The sequence below is a fragment of the Pithys albifrons genome, chromosome 6, assembly GCF_047495875.1.
Source record: "Pithys albifrons albifrons isolate INPA30051 chromosome 6, PitAlb_v1, whole genome shotgun sequence".
NCBI classification, from domain to species: domain Eukaryota; kingdom Metazoa; phylum Chordata; class Aves; order Passeriformes; family Thamnophilidae; genus Pithys; species Pithys albifrons.
Window position 1 is genome coordinate 37,666,640 of NC_092463.1, and position 18,259 is coordinate 37,684,898.

At 37.6% G+C, this 18,259-nt stretch overlaps 2 protein-coding genes across 5 annotated transcripts in view; one reads left to right on the forward strand and one right to left on the reverse strand.

Annotated features, from left to right (window-relative positions):
• Positions 1–12,752, forward strand: part of UBR1 (ubiquitin protein ligase E3 component n-recognin 1) — a 71,272-nt gene extending 58,520 nt beyond the window's left edge. For all 4 annotated transcript variants that reach the window (XM_071558313.1, XM_071558315.1, XM_071558314.1 and 1 more), the window contains exons 43-47: positions 1,833–1,889; positions 2,361–2,438; positions 3,087–3,257; positions 3,446–3,547; positions 4,006–12,752. In XM_071558313.1, coding sequence (XP_071414414.1) covers positions 1,833–1,889; positions 2,361–2,438; positions 3,087–3,257; positions 3,446–3,547; positions 4,006–4,147 — 550 coding nt within the window. In that variant the 3' untranslated portion in view covers positions 4,148–12,752. The remainder of the gene's footprint in view (positions 1–1,832; positions 1,890–2,360; positions 2,439–3,086; positions 3,258–3,445; positions 3,548–4,005) is intronic.
• On the reverse strand, positions 11,255–17,941 carry LOC139673164 (photoreceptor outer segment membrane glycoprotein 2). The gene is made up of 3 exons (XM_071558317.1): positions 17,361–17,941; positions 13,089–13,335; positions 11,255–11,679 (listed from the first exon to the last, which is right to left on the reverse strand). Exons 1-3 carry the CDS (start codon positions 17,939–17,941, stop codon positions 11,413–11,415), a joined length of 1,095 nt encoding a protein of 364 aa, XP_071414418.1. The 3' UTR covers positions 11,255–11,412.
• Positions 17,942–18,259: the final 318 nt, after the last annotated feature.

Here is an 18,259-nt window from a genome sequence, read left to right on the forward strand (position 1 = left end):
AATTATAGTTTGAGGGACTACTGCTTGCAGACCTATATGAAACCATTGAGACAGAATTTACTATAAGCCTTTGCTTGTGTGATATGCCACTTACTGTTCATTGGACTATTTTTAGTCTGTCTAGAGCAAAAGTGCTGATTACATGGTCTATAAAATGAGAATATGAAAAATTATGTAGCTGGCACGGTGAGGCTTTGGACCATTTCTTTTCATTTCCAAAATAGACTGATGGATGTTGAAATTGGCTTAATGGTTAAAAGGTACAGTTTGAGTTCATGTACGTTGCTATCTAGAACATGGAATCATGTAGAATGGTAAGTGTTGGGAGGACCTTAAAGATCATCTAATCCCAACCCTGCCTGCCATGGGCAGGGACACCTTTCACTAGACCAGATTACTCGAGTCATTACCCAGCCTGGCCTTGAACACTACCAGGGTTGGGGCATCCACATCCTGTCTGGGCAACCTGTTCCAGTGCCTCACCACCCTCACAGTAAATAATTGTTTCCTAATATCTAACCTAAATTTCCCCTCTCTGTTTGTGAAAGAAAGTAGCAGTAAAGAAAGAATTGGTTAAATTCTGCTTTCAAAAACTCAAGCTAAAGGAAAGAGACACCCTCTCCCATCCCCAACTGCGAATAATTCAGCTATACAGTATTGGAGAATGTCTCTGTATATTTAATGTGACCATTTGAGTCGCTTAGTGATAAATCTTGGTTCTTGACAGAATTCTCTGGCTCTCACCAGATTTTACTGCATTGTTGTTTGGTTTTTTTAACATCTGTTCTGTGTTGTTTAGATTTCTGTAATTCAGGGACATTTCGAAGTGCTGATAACAACTTAGAGCCCATATGGCTGACGTAAACTATTACCTACATACTGTCATCAATTCCTTCTGTTATGTAAATTAACTTGCACAAGTAAATTATTACATAAGTGTGTCTTACTTATTCCTACGTGTTTGCTCGAAGACATGATGGTCTTCTAAGAGAACACATAAGTGCTTGTGAACATTGAAAAATGATCACTAGAGGCAGGGTTAGCAAATGGTTACAGTGCTCCCATGCAGAAACAGGGATTTCAAGTAGGAGGCTACATATTTAATGTACTAGTAACAGTTGCCAAATCATCATGCAAGTTCCCATATGTTTTCTCACAGACGTTATTTCAGAAGACTAAATTTGATGATTGTTGAGAAATGTGTTAAATGAAGCATACGAGAATGACCATCTGCTACAGCTCCTTCTCCTCCTTTTCACAGAAATCACTTAAAAGATATCTTAAACATACCAATTTCTCTGGTCAGTGACTGGCCAACATCTACCATAGTTTCGGTAGGCGCATTTGCCATTCTAAGCAAGCATACAACATACAATAAACCATTGTCAAATAACAATTAGGTGGTGATTATTAAATAAAAACAGCAAATGTTTTCCTATTAGAGAGTGTGATATTTGTTATGCTGTGTCTTCCAGGACATATTTTCCAAAAGGAGCTGTGTATTGTAGCCCTCTTTGGGAACTTGAGTATATCGCTAGGCTGCTTGCACTTTTTCACTCTGTTAACCCTGTGTTTTCCTGTGCATGATGATAATTTTAAGTGTTTTTTCATGCAGGTTGTACATGTGAAAAAATATGTGTATATATCATATACAAGCTTAAAATCTTCTGAAGCAAAAGCATAAAAAACCTGTTTCTCCTGTGAATTTTTAGCTAGAACTATCAATGCTTTATTGGTGTTCTGTGTTTCTTTATCATTTAGTAGTTTAGTTAGTGATCCTGAATGTATATTTTTATCAACTGCTGTCATCTACAAATGTTTGTTTGAAATAGGTGGTGTGCTGACCCGGTGGTGTTAAGTTGTTTGAAGGGGAAAAGCATTGCAATAAGGTAAGCTTATTGTTGTTTTCTCCTGGGTTTGACCTAAAACAGTTGAAAGAATTAAGTGCTTGTTGTGGCCAAGTTAAAGAGCTTGTGTTTTGATCCTCCTGCTCTGTTGCTAAAAGTACATTTGCCTTTAAATGGCCATGCATTATTCCTTATGCAGTGAGAATGTACAACATTGTTAGACAAGTAATCTAGCCTGCTCTAGAAAAAAACAAAAGCTAACTGAGGTATGAAATGTCTTCATGTACGAATGTCTACGTATGAAATTTAATTTCTATACCTTTGCTGGAATATAGAAATGTTAATACTCCCATATGGAGTCTGTCACTTGGGATTCTAGACCTGAGAATTGCTCTAGAACTGCAGAAGTTTGCAGAAATGACTGCAAGCTTAGCAGGAATTCATAGTTATCCATTCTGTTACTTGCTTTGATCTTTACTATTCTCTTAATATAGTTCTTCTTCACTTACCCAGGTATCCTAGGAAAAGAAATCATTTAATAGAGCTTCCTGAAGACTATAGCTGCCTTCTGAACCAAGCCTCTCAGTTTAGGTATGATGTGACATATTTGGCTGTCTTCCTAAGTGTTTGTCACTGTTAGTGATGTTTATATTCTTGCAGTTACTGTAGCTGGTGTTAATACAGGAATTATTTTGTAGAAGTGAAGGCACTGTTATGGATCTACTGGCCAACAGTAGCACCTGTTCATTTTAAATGTGAAACACAACAGCTTAGTAAATTAATCACTTGTGTTTGATAAGGTGGCATATAAAATTATTAAAGCATAATCCTGGTCATCTTTCTCCAATGCAATTTGGTTTGGCCGTAAGCCTGAAAATTATTTTTCTGCACTGGACGCAACAAGCCCAGTTGATTGGCACTGCTTTATGCCAAGAAGAGTGAATCATAGGAAAATTCAGGTCAGAAGGGACTTCGGCTGATCATCTAATTCAACCTCCTGCTCAAAGCAGGTATCTTGCAAATAAAATATTTTAAGCAATGTAAAAACACAGCCCAAGGAGGCAGATTTGTGAAATGATTATGACTTAGTATGTCTTTGTTTTTTGTTTGATTGTGGGTTGCATTTTTTTGTCAGTTGGCTGTGTCTTTTTGTTGTTGTTTTTTAAGGAACATTATCCCTAATTAACATTTTCAAATGCTTTCATTCCTGCTGTAACATTCTGGTTACTCTTCTTTTAGATGTCCACGATCTTCTGATGATGAACAAAAACATCCAGTATTGTGTTTATTCTGTGGGGCTATGTTATGTTCTCAAAATACTTGCTGCCAGGAACTGGTGAATGGGGAGGAGTTGGGAGCCTGTACTTCTCACGCTCTTCAGTGTGGAGCTGGAGTCTGTATGTTTCTCAAGTAAGCAGAATTTAATGTGTTAAAGAGTAAAGGAAGTATTTGAACGTCAAAAATCACAATGTTGTCAAAGCACTTGATTCTTTTTGTCTGAGACAAAGAACCATTGCCTTGACATGAATTATAGCTTACTAAAAAGTGAAGAATCTGCTTGGAGTTGTATTTTAAATGTTGCTATTTTTTTCCTTAAGAATCAGGGAATGCAAAGTTGTCCTTATTGAAGGTAAAACCAGGGGCTGCTTATACCCTGCACCCTACTTGGATGAATATGGAGAAACAGATCCAGGTCTAAAGTAAGTAAATATTTGACTTTCTGTATTTCCATTTTTGTATCTCTTTCTTTCTTATACCCATTGGACAATAGTCTTCTTGCCATCATGCGCAGCACTGTAATATGTGTCTTGGCCTGGTGTAGTTGGTTACCTTCAAATTCCTGATGTAAATGGATAGTTTATAATGGGTAAAAAACCCTTTTTAGTCCTCTTAAGCTTTTTTACTTTTCTCAAGAATACTTTGAATGCTTTTCAATAGGAACGTGCAACAACTGCCATTCCTGAAATGTCCTCTTGGAAATGACAATTGTTGCTTGTCACATGCAGCATTATTTTTACATTTCCAATAGACTTGTTGGAATTGGTGTTCCTGCAAATATTTAATATAGTGTAGTGTTAACATTTGATTATTAATGGAGCAGTTTGCAGTTGCTATTCTGATATGGTAACTGGTTATTCTCTTGTTTTCTTCTATGAAGAAGAGGGAATCCGCTGCACTTGTGTCGCGAGCGTTACCGGAAGCTCCACCTGCTGTGGCAGCAACACTGCATCATAGAGGAGATTGCCAGGAGCCAGGAAACCAATCAGATCATCTTTGGATTCAACTGGCAACTGCTCTGAGTCTCTTTGTTTTTTAGTGGAAAAACCTTTGGCAGTGCTTTTGGAAAAGGAAAGGAGGGTGGCAGTAAAAAAAAACCTACTCAAGTGAATTCTGTAGTTCAGACACAATTGATACAGTAAAAAAGAATCTCATGTCATATATTTTCCTCGGTTTTTTTTCTCCTTTCTAAAAAGAAAACCACATTCTGTAATTACTACAGGTCCAGAAATATTTCCACTTTTTTCAGAAGTTGTAATTGTTTCACATGTTTTCATGAGGACAGCTTCCCAAATGCTGTGCTTCAGAGCACACAGCATACTTCTGTCATTTCCTTGTCTTGAAAACATACCTAAATGCTGTTGCCAAGGAAAAGTCTCCTTTACTTTCTTCCTGGGTTCTTTTCCCAACCTTTAGTGAAGCTTTAAATAGGTCAGGATAATATTGGAGTGGAAGTGGTGCCAGGCCTTTATTCATGTGTAGCAACAGGTACAATAAAGAATAAATGTTACAGAACACATCTGCATTCAGCTATATGCTGGGAATTAATGAAGTGTTTTCATTAATGAATTCTTCAAATCAGAAGTGTGGGATAGAGAGTGCATGGTGGGAATTACCATCTTGCTTGTTGCATCAAAAAATTAAGTCTGTGCTTTTTGCATTGCCAGAACTGCACTTTATCTAAAGAATTTGTCCTCTATTAGTGTTGTGTATCCTGAGAGGTCTAGGGCTACACTATTTGGCTAAGTTATGGTTTTACTTCTTTTAAATTTTGTCTTCTGAGATTTTCCCCAAGAATCAAATATAAAAGTGCTGCTGCTGGGTAGTTGTAGTGTAACCCTGCAAGTTATACAAGAGCCAGAGACTTCAGTGAGGGAAACAACCTTCAAAGCTATCAGTGGACTAAAATCAAGTCCCCAAGGCAGCAGGGATTTTCCACTCTTCATCCTCTGCTCCTATTGTTTGGAGCTTGTTTTGGAGCCTGCATAAATGAAATGGTGTGTTTTGGAGGGGCATGGTTAGTGCCAGGTAGTGGAGAAAAGGAAAAAAGGGGTGGCTAGGCCTGTTTCTTTGCCCTTCAGTTAATAGCACATTGGGATTGAACTCTCCTTCAATGATACCTGATTTTGCTTCTGTTCTAAGTTGTTGTTCTGTTTTTGAATTTCAACCATAATGCACATGAGAGAATTTATAACGTGACGGGTGAAAATGCCTTCCCAGGAAACATCATTTCCATATAAAAGTTTGAAGCTTTCATTACCCTAAATTTGCCTGCGCCTTTGCTATTTGGATTCTTTTGTGCCATTTTAATAAGGCTTTTAAGGGGAGATTTTGAAATTAATGTATCAAGAATGTGTTTTTGTATGATGTCTTTTTTGGTTTTTTGTTTCGTTTTCTTTCACCACGATTGTATGAGAGATCATAGAATCACAAATAATGATTTGGACTTAAATATCATTCTCCTGTTTTAAAGTTTTTGGAGTATGTATGTTTGTATGAGTGCACTGAATAGCACCATAACTAATCTAAAAGTGGAATACCAGTGAACTCAAATATTCTGGTTTTAAATACTTTTTAAAAACTTTGTCTGTAATCCTTCCCTGGCAATATAAGTCATTGGTTGTGGTATATTTTCCAGATATTCTGTTTCTTGAAGTTAAGACCATTCTCCTTACTTTGATTCTATCAGGTTTTAAACCTGAATGTTAAACTCTTTGAAGACAAACATTAATTCTGTTAGTCTTCACATACTGAATTTAGAACTGTTGTCATGGAAACTTGCATGCACTGGTGATTTTTATGTCATCAAAACACTTCGTACCAACAAAAATATTGAATTAAGACTAGCAAATATATGCCTCATTGATACCAAGCCTGTATTCTCTTACTGTTTCCCTCTGATAGTTACCTATTCATTTCTCAAAACTTTCTGTTATCTCACACTTCACTGATACAAAAATTCCATAATCAAATATGGAGTTTGATCACTTTTTCTGTCTGAACTGTAATATATAAAGACAGGAGCTGGTATGAGCAAGTGAGCTCACTTAAAGCTCTAGAAATCTCTTTGTAGCTGAAGAAGTGGGAAAGGAAATTGCATCTTTCTGTACATTTGCACATACTAATTTGGCAAATGGGCTCCCATATCATTCACGGACTAGCATGGTCGTCTTTCATTTCATAAATTACTATGCAGTTTTGTTCACTGTGAGTATAATCTGTATTTAGTGATTGCAATATGCTTATGCCACTGATCTCTGTTCCATCCAAGCTGACAGAAGTTATTTGATAATGCACATACCGGTATCTTTAATTGCAAAAATGTAAATTTGAAACTTGTATAATGTTCTTGTGCTTTTGAAATAAAATATCTTGTATATGTATATTTAAAAAAAAGGGAAATAAAGTAACTTCTCATAGATTATTCAATTTTTATTTGAAGGTGCTTTGACACCTCACAGTTCTTTTCACAAGAGCAGTATAGTGGTGTCTGTCAGTCTGAAAAAGGAGAGGAGTTAGTAAGTGGTTGGTAAACTATACCAGTTGTCCCTGTAGTCTGTCATTGTTGTACCATTAGGGATGGTGGCATGCTTTGTCTTACATAAAGAGGTATTCCACTTGAAGCTTGTCCCGGTATTTTGCAGGTGCAGATTCCTGCAGTGTCTACCTCAATTTGTAGAACAAGTCTTAGATACAGAATTTAATATTTAGATGTCCAAAAACTGAATTAGTTCAGTGATTTTGGTTTTATATCTTGTCAAATAAGAACTGGCAGATATTTAACCTCTAGAAAGGGAAACCTTGTGGTGTTGGTCTAATGTGCTGTGTGATACATATTTATTATGGAGTTAAGCAAAGAGTCCAATTTTTCACCTAGAAATGTCCAGTACTTCTTGTCCCCTTTTGTGTTGCAGGCTGCTGACTGTCATCACGTCCTCTGCTGGTTTAGTTTTGGGCACTGTTAAGCTTAACAGAATTTGGGGTTTAGTGGTGCTGTTCTTTATGCTTACTAAAGCAAATGTATTTTAAGAACCAGTTCCTGAAAAGGTAAAAAGTAGAGGTAGATAAAGTCTACTGGTAAAAATGTTCTACAGAATATTAGAAGCAGAGTCCTATTAATTAGGGGGAAAAGGAAAAAAGCCACAGCACTATTTCCTGCATGGTAAGAATCTCAATGTACAGAAAATAACAGAGGAATATTTTGGCCATAATGTGCTTTGCTTTATGTTTGAAATCTAGACAATATCCTGAATAATCTCCTTTGTAAACTAGTCAGTTCCATGATATAACCTCTAAGTTTGTTACTTAGATTCTTCTAACCTATTGCTTGATGAGATCTTCAAAGATACTTTCTTAAAAATGGAAATAGTTTCATTTCTATGACACCATCTTTTTTATTATAAGTGTTTTTGCAGGTAGGCTAAATTTGAGGGTTGATACAGAAAACAAGTGTCTAATAATGAAAATCCACTCCTATAGAAGTCTCTCAAACCTAGTTATTTCTAATCATAGCTACATTTTTCTAAACTTACATTCAGTGTGGTTGAAAGCGAAGCTGTGTAAAGAAAATGTGCATTGAAGGAGAGCAAGCTGAAGTTCCAAGGGATTATATACATTATTTCATTAATAGTGAGTAAAAGGAGATGAGGTATAAAGTTAAACATGAAACATTAAGATGAGACTTGAGTTTTCTTTTTATTTCTGTGTGACTGCTGTTCACGAGATCAGTGTCAAACAGCTTCAGTCCATCAGATTTAATTTTAGAAAGTTTCTAGGCTTCATGGTTGAGTGAATGAGCTGCAGCAAGATGTTGTGAAGCACAAAGTGGGAGCTGTGGATTTTATGATTGATTTGAGTCCTTGTTACATTTGTGAAGAGCTGTGATTATTTTTTTTAAGTTGACTGCAGAGCCTTTTATCTCCTCCTTAATTGTGCCTGAAGTGTATGTAATGTTTGCCTCTTGGGGTCCAAGTGGAGGTGCAGGCTGGTGCTCAGAGAGGGCTCACGGCAGTGTGCCAGCTTTCCCGCATGAGCTGTGTGCAGTGTTCATTTAACAAAACCCTAGACGTGCCATATTTTTATATTTCTTGCTTTATGGTCAATGTAGCACAAGTGTTTTCAGTAGTAATCAGAAAGCTCTAGCGTATTGTAATTACAATTTCTGCAGAAGTTGTCATAGAGCCTTCACCAGAAACTGAGCATTATAGTGCTTTTTTCTTTTTTTAATTAAGAACTTGAGAAAGAAGATAGTTCCTTACTTTGTAAGTTGCTGTATTGTATTAATTCTGGCTGGATTAAGCATTAATAACAAATAGGATAAGAATTGTCCCCCAAAGTTGTATTTATTTCTGTATCTGAGCAGATGCCCCGGCTTAAAGGCTTGGCTCACTAATGCCGTCTTTGTCTTTATAAATTACGGAGAATTAAAGCTGGAGTCTGTGCTGCTACCTGAGTTTGTTGCCTTGATCCAGTGGTTGTGATGTTAAGTACTGCAGGAAATCCCAACTATTGTGGCAGGTGCTGTAAAGGAAACTGGATACGTAGGGTTCACTGGCACATTCTGGGGAAACCAGTATATACAAAGCAAAGAAGAAAGCATTCATTAACTAAAGCAAATTTTATCCTGATTACTGTGAAATGAGCTGTCATCTTTTTGTAATATCTCTAATCAACGGAGACTCTGAAGGCCTAGACAGGATATTAATTAAGAATCTAATGACCAAGTAAGTACTGGTAACAGGCCAGACAAGGAGTGTTCCCTGTGAAGTGTATGCTGAAACTCAGTTAATTTCAAAAGCAACCACATTCCACTGCTGCAGTTTCTGGCAGTTGGCTGAATGATAAAGCTTGACTTGCTAAACGCTAACTAGTCTTTTATACTAAAATGTTTTCCCCTCGTATGCAAGTAAATGAGCTTGTGTGGGGGTAAGGGATGTATCTGGACACTTTCATCTCTGCTCTTCATGTTAATGTGTTACAGCAACTACTGCATGACATTTCTGTGTCTTTACAGAGATGCTCAAGCTGGATGATCAGTTCACCCTTCCAAATCTGTTTTTTCAGAGCAGACCTTGACAAGTCCATCAACTAGAAGGTTATCAAAGGAGTAAGCTCAGAGTTCTTGTGGTTCTGCAAACTCAAGAGTTGACAGAGAAGGATTTTTAAGTTGTGGAAAATGTCAGGTTTTATCTGCTTCTACAGTTAAATGTGTTTTGCCATGAGGAAATATGGAGATGTTTCCTAAAATACAAAGTAAGATTTTCTTTATTTATTATCTAATGTCCTGGTTCACAACTGTTTTCATCATGCTGAACCATTCCTCTCTTTTTTAATTGTTGAAAGCATTTTATTTTTTAGAATTTGCATATTCTTAGTCCTCTTGATTCAATTTTTTCCTTAATAAAAAAATCATACAGGAGTAATTTCTGTTTTTCTTGGAGTTTTTTTCTGGTTATTTTACAGCTTTTGGTTTTTGAGATCTAGGACTGTTTTTCCCAGATGTAGATAGACTAAAATTGTGTTGAGGAAGCGACTGGTATTGACTGACACATGTGGTACTTTTCATACTTAACCTGAAAAAAATATACTGCATTAAAAAAAACCCCTATACTGTTGGGAAGTCTGATTAATTTGCAGTACCTGACTGTCTTTTTCCTTGATCTCTGAAGGCACTACAACTTTTCTGTATTTGTTCTTTTCCAGTCTGTATCAGCTAATTATAGAGCTGCTGGTCAGTATTTTGGCTCTCAGCAATGGCTGAAGGAATTAGGCACCAGTTAAGTTTTAATTCCATAATGGGCAAAGTGATTGCAATGAAGACCAGAAGTACAGACACAGAGGTAAATGCAGTGCAGGAGTTAACAGCAGCTGTAGAGGGAAGTCTCAGCTTACAAACTGAGTTATCTGAAGGAGTTTTAACATACTTAAGTATAGGCCTAAAATGTTAAGCAGTGAAACAATTGTATTTGAAATTACCATCATGCACATAACCTGCTTGAATTACACTCCAGATTATTGCATTGCACAATTTATTTACAATATATCCTTACAGTGTAATTCTTGCTTTTTCTAGTGTTACAGAATACAACAGTTGTTAGACAGGTAAAGGAATTTCTGCTGTTACTTCTGCACAATTTCAAAAGCAGGGATGTTCTGCTTTGACTATCCTAAAACACAACTTCTTTTACTAGATTATCCACAAAGAATGCACTCACAGCAGTAACAAGTAAAATGCTTTATTTGGTCTTTTAACCTCTATTTTGTATGATTTATGTTTTTCTTGCTTACTCCTAATGATGAATTACAGTTGTAGGGCGTCTATAACTGCAAATGTCTTGGGCATTGAAGACTTTCACTCGATGAATTGACAAAGTTCCTGAACACTGTACTAGAGTGTAATGGGAGACCTGTCAGTCTGACTTTGCTTTCCTTGATTTCAAATAGTTACTTACCTTCCTGCCCCTCGATCAATGTGTTAAGTAGTTTTGAAATGAGAAGCTTTAAACATCTAGGATCATCAGTGTTTGTTTCAGGGGATGTATCTACTTCTTTTTATATTGTGCTATACATGCTACTTGGAACTTCAAATATCCTTACAAGGGCTTTCAGTTTTCTTAATCAGAGAACTCCTTTCAACAGTGCCCTTTGACTTTGGGTGAGGTGTGGCTTTCTCTAAACTATGGAGGAGGGGAAATGAAAAGATACTTCAGACTTTGTTTGAAAAATAAGTGAAATACACTATGGTAACTTTTATTGCCTTCAATTTCACCTAGTTAGTAGGTTCTGTTAGAAGAGCTGCTATATATGTGCATTTTGGCTAAAATTTCCCCTCTCCCAACTTGGACTAACAGTTTTCACTTAAGTTTTTGTCTTTGCTGTAAAGAATCTTTTTGTAATAAATTTTGGGAGGAATTTCCCTGCTGCCAGGCTGTCTGTAGGTGTAATGACAGTAACGAGAAACTGATAAGTATTAGACTATCTGTATGTTAGTAGTTGTAGACCCATCTGAAATATTTGCTCTGGCATATTCAAACTGTGATAGAAGTCTGTAAGCAAAGGAGAGAAAGTAGGGGAAATTCCAAAAGTTTTGTGCAGTGTTGAAAATCAGGGATTTCACAAGAAAAAATGCATCCATCCAAACAAGTGTCAGCATTTTTGGAGCTGTTCCCAGTCTGTGGTTTGTATAATTATCTTACTATTTTTTTCCGCCACCAGTGAAAAATCCGGTAACTGTAGGACTGCAACACAGCGAAGCTACGTTTGTGATGTCATTCCTTCAAAGATTTGCCTACCTAGCTGCAGGGATGGATTTTGTTGTCACATTGTTTTTGCCACAGTCTGTGTTTTGAACATCAATCTTGGGGTCGTTCATGCCTGACACAGTGGAGATCTGGTTGGCTTTGCCGAGGTTCTTAATGATACTGATGTTGTATTTGGCAGTTTCCACAAAACTGTTTTCCAGTAACCAACCATCTGATTCCCCCTCCAGATCTCCAAGCAGAAGGACATTCTTCATGGCTGTTTGTAGGTACCGGACACCAATAAGTACAGAAAGCTGCAAGAAACAGTCAGTGCTTAAACAGTGAGTTGAAATTACAGCCTCAGTCCTGCCACTAAGTCAGCTTTCTGATTCGTGTATTTACAGGCCTCATAATTAATGAGCAAAGCAGACAAAATCTATCTGAGCAATATATCCAATCACTCCCAATTATTTATGGTTTTTTAGAAAGAAATATATGAGGGAGAGATTAATTGGTTCTTCATTCTTCAGGTAACAATCCCCTTGCATGTTATTAGCACTTAAATACCTATAATTACTCAGGAACCTGGCAGCTTCAGAGACTGCAACTAATTGATGTAGAATGGATGATCAATTAATGGGGCCATTGGTCACTGGCAAAGAAAAAATGGTAGTATGTTAATTTCCATTGATTTTTTCCCATTGATCTTGATTAAACTAGTATTTCCTCCAAGGAGGTTTAATCATTCATATGTAAGCCATATGTTCTTACATGCCAAGGCACGTAAATTAAAAAGGATGGCTCAAGTATAAGTTTTGGGGAAAGCCCCACTTTCATAGTTCTGTTGCAATCGAGATGAACATCAATATTTAAGGGAGCACAGAGAGCCAACTGACAGCTTTTTCACATGCTGCCAAAGGCCTCTTATTCCTGGCACCACCACCTAGCACTGCCTGAGGATTGTTGTGAACTATTTCAATTACAGTGCTAGTATTTCTGTAACAGAGCAATAATCAGAAAACTAAAACTTACTAAAACAAGAAAACTGTACTGTAGCCTGTGCCATTGCAAGGTCCTTAATTTGTAGATGACAAAATCCTGACAACTCTATTTGCAGAGGTCAGCAGGAAGACTGCAGCTTTGCAGGGGTGTATGCTTGCCTCTGATGTGCTTCTTTTGATTGCATAATCAGCAGCCTAATCTGCATCTGAAAGGATGTGTCATGTTTGCAAGTACTGTATGTCATGAAACTATGTAATATAAAAAGGAGGCTTTGAGGTATTGATACTTATGCTCAATTTCAACTATCAACAGAAGTAATCTATTGAGCCAAAACCTGCTCATATTGTGTATATTCTTCATTAAAACTGGCTTAAAACAACCCTCAGACCTTGTCACCCAATTTCCTTGCAGTTGTGTCACTGTATATATCATCCTAGATCTGATTCAGTAAATGCTTCAGTGAAGGAAATATGCTGTATTCTATTGAAAAAGCTCTGTAAATATACACAATTATATACATAATTTCTAACAGTTCATCTTCAATGAAATTTGCTTCTGCTCTGTGGACTTGGGGACAGTTGTCTGCACTAAAGGAAGTCCTGCAACATTCCTGAAAGTGCTTGTGCACTTTGAATGCTGAGGCACTTCACCATATTTGTTTCCCATCCTAGAGAGAGGGAAGACTGACTGATCTGAGGCAGACCATTTGTGTGAGTCTTACCTCAAACAACCAGATAAGCAATGCTGCAATGCCGATGGATCTCATAATAGCTGTGTAGTAATCCAGCAGGGCCTCTCGGCAGCCTCGCACCCAGATGTTGAGCTCCTCTGTCAGGAAGTCGTAGTTGTAGTGAGCGCTGTTGTTAGTCAGCTGGTACTGGATGCAGGGCCGTGGGGAGCTGGGGTTGCAGCAGCTGAAGGGTACTCCATCCACCAGGAACTTCCCGTCAACGTTGCTCTTCAGACGGCTGCAGCAGGACAGAAAGTTGGTGTTACAAGTGTGGTGTCAGCAGCAGGCAGTGCCTGTGGCTTTAGCAAGGGAATAATGCAAGTCTGCTCTGGTGTAGGCCTTTCCAGTGTAACAAAAGGAAAATGGGGATATATTTTCAGCTGGAAAAGTTGCGAACTACCAGGAAATTAAATTTTTAATTTTCTGTATTAAAAACTGGTATGAACACAGTACCTCACATGGTTCTTGGTACTGTGCCACAAGATGTGAGTTCAGTGTTCACAGAGATGCTGCCTTTTTAGGTGTCTGTGCTGAAAATACTGTAGGCAGTCTCAGAATTTTTATCTTGGTAGAACTCTAATGGAAGTTTTGTACTTTCAAAACCTGTGTCTCACTCCTTATGGATTGATTTTCCATGCAATAATTCTTTAGGAGAGAACCTAATACACAACTTTACATGCCATGAGAACCACTGCAAATTGTCTGCTACACTTTCATTGCTGCACCCATTGCAATGGCTGCTTCAGCACATATTTTGAGACTAATTCACAAGGGAGTTTCTGCTTCTTGTAACTCTTAAAAAAGTTACTTTCTGTAACTTTAAAAAAATTATTTATTGCTAAAAATTATTCCTTTCCCTCCCCCATAAGATCAGCAGGAAAAAATTATTCCTTTCCTACCTGTATAAAATCAGGAGAAAAACAAGTGGCGAACGACAAAAAAAGTAGGAATTAAAAATCATAGGATGGAAGGAGAACACAGCCTCAGATTAACTACGATTTTCTGGAACAGTTAAATGAATCCTTGATACCTGTTTTCCTTTTATTACCTTCTCTTTAACTAGTGCATCTTTGTCTGGACTTCTGTTTCCAGAAGAAACTTTCTGTCTTCAAAGAAACAGGTTTTCCAGAAACTGGAGAGGATCCAAGATGCTGAGAGATACTCTCATATCTTGGGGTAGCAGCCTCTAAACATATATCCATTTTCATGCTCGCTGCAAAAGGCTGATTTCCAGAGACAGCGCTACAGGTGAGAACCATTGCTTTGTTTAGTAAAGGCCAGGCCCTTTACCCTTTGTAAGGGAGTCAGAATATATGAAAGTCCACTTTCACTTAGATAGCCATCTTTCACCATTTGCCAGTGCCTTTGCTTTTTAATACCTTCCAAAACTTATTAATTTATTAATGTTTACAAATAATATTTCTCTGTTGCACTACAGCTGATCTAAATTAGAGGGAAGGAAGTCATTATAAGAAGCTCATCAGGTGAATGGAAGAGGCAGAAACTCTGTGGTACAGTGTTGTTCTGGCATTTTGGGACTAAATGTAAACTTCAAATGAAACATAAGCTGCTAGGAAGCTTAGTATTTGTGGCAGTGCTGTGATGACAGAATAATTACATTTAATTTATTGCTGTGAGACTGCTAAATAAAACCTCTTTTTTCTCCCTCTAGTTTTCTTTTTTTCCTTTGTTTTTCTTTTTTCCTTTATTTTTCTTTTTTCCTTTGTTTTTCTTTTTTCCTTTATTTTTCTTTTTTCCTTTATTTTTCTTTTTTTTCTCCCCTCCTTTTCCCTTTGTTTCTTCCCATCCTTTTTTTCACTTGGGTGATGGTGTGTGTTTTGTTTTGTTTCACATTCTCTCAAAGACATCTTTCTCAAAGATCTTTCTGAGTAAATCAGGAAGTTCATGTGCCATTTCACACCCAGGAGAGGGATAGGCCTGAATTCCTCTCCATTTTCAAGTCTAGCTCTTCACTTTGTTGCTGTCATATTCCAGTAATGGCAGCAGAATGAAACTGATGCAGAAGAACCCAAATAATGCACCCAAACTAGACTGAAGTGTGCAAGTTGTGCCGTGGGCACAGACCAAACCACACGCTGGAAGGGAAATAAGGAAAGCAGCCAGAGAGGCACAGAACAAAAGACTTGAATGTGGGAGGAGAAAAGAAAACTAGAAGGAGGAGAGGAAGACTGACACAATTATGAAAGGGAAGCTTTGACCTGGGTCAGGAAAATGCCCTCTGTATTTCAGGGCTTCATGAATATTTAAAGACCAAATATAGTACAGCATCTAAAAAAGTTAAAATACAACTGGGTTTTAAGCTTTTCTTTTGATCCCAAGCATCAGTTCAATTTTTTTTTTTTATTCTTCCTGCCAGATGTTATAAGGAGGAATCTTCTTTCTACTGCCAGCAGCATACTTTTCCAGACTTGGGTTATGTCCTCCTGCTATTGTGTTTCCTCTGTCAGTAGCAAATTAAGAATGTTGTATTTTGGTACTGTTGGAAGAGAAGACCTCAGTAACAGAGCTGAGTAAGTGAGACTTTCACTGGTGTTTGTTGTTGCAATTCAAAATTGTTACAGTATTGTCAAGCAAAAATTTAGGACTAAAAAGAGATTATTTTCACACAACCAAAGCAATGACAGGATTGTACTGCTGTAACCTGCTTAATCTGCCTGCCACTCCCATTGACAGTCTCTGTGCCTTGTCACATTGTAGTGTTGGCAGTGGAGTTACAGAGGAGAGGGGAGGGAAGGGAAGGGGCCTAGGAAGAAAGGTGAAAACTTCTGTTCTGCAAAGGTTACATGTAAATTGACAGTATGTCATTTCTCAGCTGCTTTGCCTCTTGATCTACCAACTACTGACTGATATACAGTACAGGTTAAAACCAAAAAAACATTTGATTCCTTCTCCATACTTTCTGAGCATTACCAGCTGGGCTTTGCTTCCAATGATTTCACATTAAAATGTTTCACTACCAGATTCATGGTACAATTTGGTTATACAGCACCAATTTGGATTCTGGCAATTCAGATGAAATTAACCGATTTATACACAGCAAAAGAAATTTTGACATTACTCCCTTCACAGACCTTCTGCTGAAATCAGGCAAAAATTAGCTGACAATGTGTTCTCAAAATAATTTGCAGACCAAAGGTCTTCAGAAGAAAACAGTTTAGTTAGATCCTGAGTAAAACTTTGCTCTTTCTGCATGTCTCACAGAAATGAAGGGCAGTGTATTTTACTTTTGACTTCACAGTAAGATAATTCCCTTAAGTTCTTGGTTGTCATGTCACTTTTCAGTGTACAACCAGGATTTAAAACATCTCTGGGTCAATCTGTTCTATATGGCACTTTCAAACTTCTCTCTTGAGAACACTTGTAAATCTTGCCTTATTTCCATGGACAACCGTCTTATGTGTGCTGATGCCCTCTAGTCTGTACTCTCCTGCCCTCTAGTATATTTGCAACTCTATATAGACACTTTGCTATGATGGCAGTTTCAAGTTGCAAATTCTGTGAAAATATGATCTTTGGCCTCCCTTTCTCTGCCTTTATTGTCAGAGATTTTTGAGTTCAACAAAACAAAGCACTTAACAAATGCCAGTCAAGGTCTTTGTGTTTATCTTTCCAAGGAATACAAAGCTACTACACTCTTGACAGTGAGGACTTTTTCAGCTTTGGAAGAATTATTACACACTAAATTGTCTACTTTTAGAAATTTTAATTGTTACTTTTTCTACTGTCTGTAAATATTACCAGACTCTTTTTAAGCATATAATTTCACAGTTGCTACATCATGTGAAGCACCACCATAAAAAAAAGGGTTTTCCTCCTTTTTTATGCAGTGTACCTGATGTTTGGCAGTTTCTCACACATGAATATAGAGATTTGAACGTAGCCTTGCGAAATCTAATACCTTGAAGGAGAAAGGTCTTGCAGTGTTTAGGATTGACTATGCAATGTATTGACAGTACACTCATTTTTTTTCTTTCCATTATCAGCTCACTATAACTGGAATTAAATTTTTGAGGTAGCTAATTTGTCCCATTAGAAAAGGAAAGATTCATCTTTGCTTTGCTTAGCGTCCCTAAAATATTAGCAAAAGGCAACTTTTGATGGTGCATGTTAGCATATTTTGTGAGTAATGTGGTTATTCTACAGTGGGGTTTTATTAAGATACAAAGGCCCAGTAAAAAGACTTTGCCTTCTTGAATGAATTTTCCTCTTAGAATTTTTCATTATGACTAAATAAATACTTACTCCTGAACCTCCTTGGAAGCCATATTCAGGTAACGAGCAGAAACCCACTGAATTTCAAACCAGTCTCTAAAGCCATTGTTTCCACAGCAATGGAATCCAATTTGTAACAAATCCACTGTTTTCTTTAAGAAACAGCGACCAGGTATGTCTGTGTCTTTATAGAACTTAATAGCATCCCTCAGTCCCAGGTAGAGAGACTCTTCCAGCTCGTTCCTCATGGTGTAGCACATGAGAGCGCCCACCAGGATGCAGAAGGTAAAGCAGAAGGTACATACAATGTATGGCAGCATAACCAGTTTCCATCGAGAGAACTTGTTGGCATCTGAGCAGTCATAGCAGATTTTGCCACCCAGAAAGTTGATGATACATGCTATGACCCCTACAGAGATCAGCATGTTGGGGACAGAGTTAATGTCCCCTTTTGCCATCACTTCGTTGCGCTTCTTGATCTCTATTTTCAGAAAGAGGCCAAGACTGAAGAGAATGATCCCACTCACTACAGAAACCCAGTTGAGTATCCATAAGATCTGAGCCAACTTGTCCCTCTTAGTTTTGGTGAATTTTACTTTGAGGACAGCCATAGTCAGATCAGCATTAGGAAAGGAAGTGTAGGTCAAGAGAAGCTTGTAAGCTGATTAGGAGCATGTGTCCAAGGCATGCAGTAGAAATCTGAAGGGGAGAGAGAGAGAGAGATTACTGTCTGTTTGACCAGGTATTTATAGAGACTACAGAGAACTTCCTGTACAACGTCATGCACTTGGAGTCCTGCCAAGGGAGTGCCCCACTGAAATTTACTGCTTAAATTTCATACACTTGAAAATAAAATTTTAAGGACCAACTAGAGCAATTAAAAAGAAGTGAACAGTATAACCAGTGACCCTATGGATTTTTGTCACGAA

What these genes read in the sequence shown, in the direction of transcription:
- LOC139673164 (XM_071558317.1), bottom strand. Translation starts at nt 17,941, where the DNA reads ATGGCTGTCCTCAAAGTAAAATTCACCAAAACTAAGAGGGACAAGTTG. An exon ending in GCTTCCAAGGAGGTTCAGGA is followed by an intron (nt 13,336 to 17,360) that starts GTAAGTATTTAT and finishes GTCCTGCTGCAG; the next exon opens with CCGTCTGAAGAGCAACGTTG. An exon ending in TGCTTATCTGGTTGTTTGAG is followed by an intron (nt 11,680 to 13,088) that starts GTAAGACTCACA and finishes TGTTTCTTGCAG; the next exon opens with CTTTCTGTACTTATTGGTGT.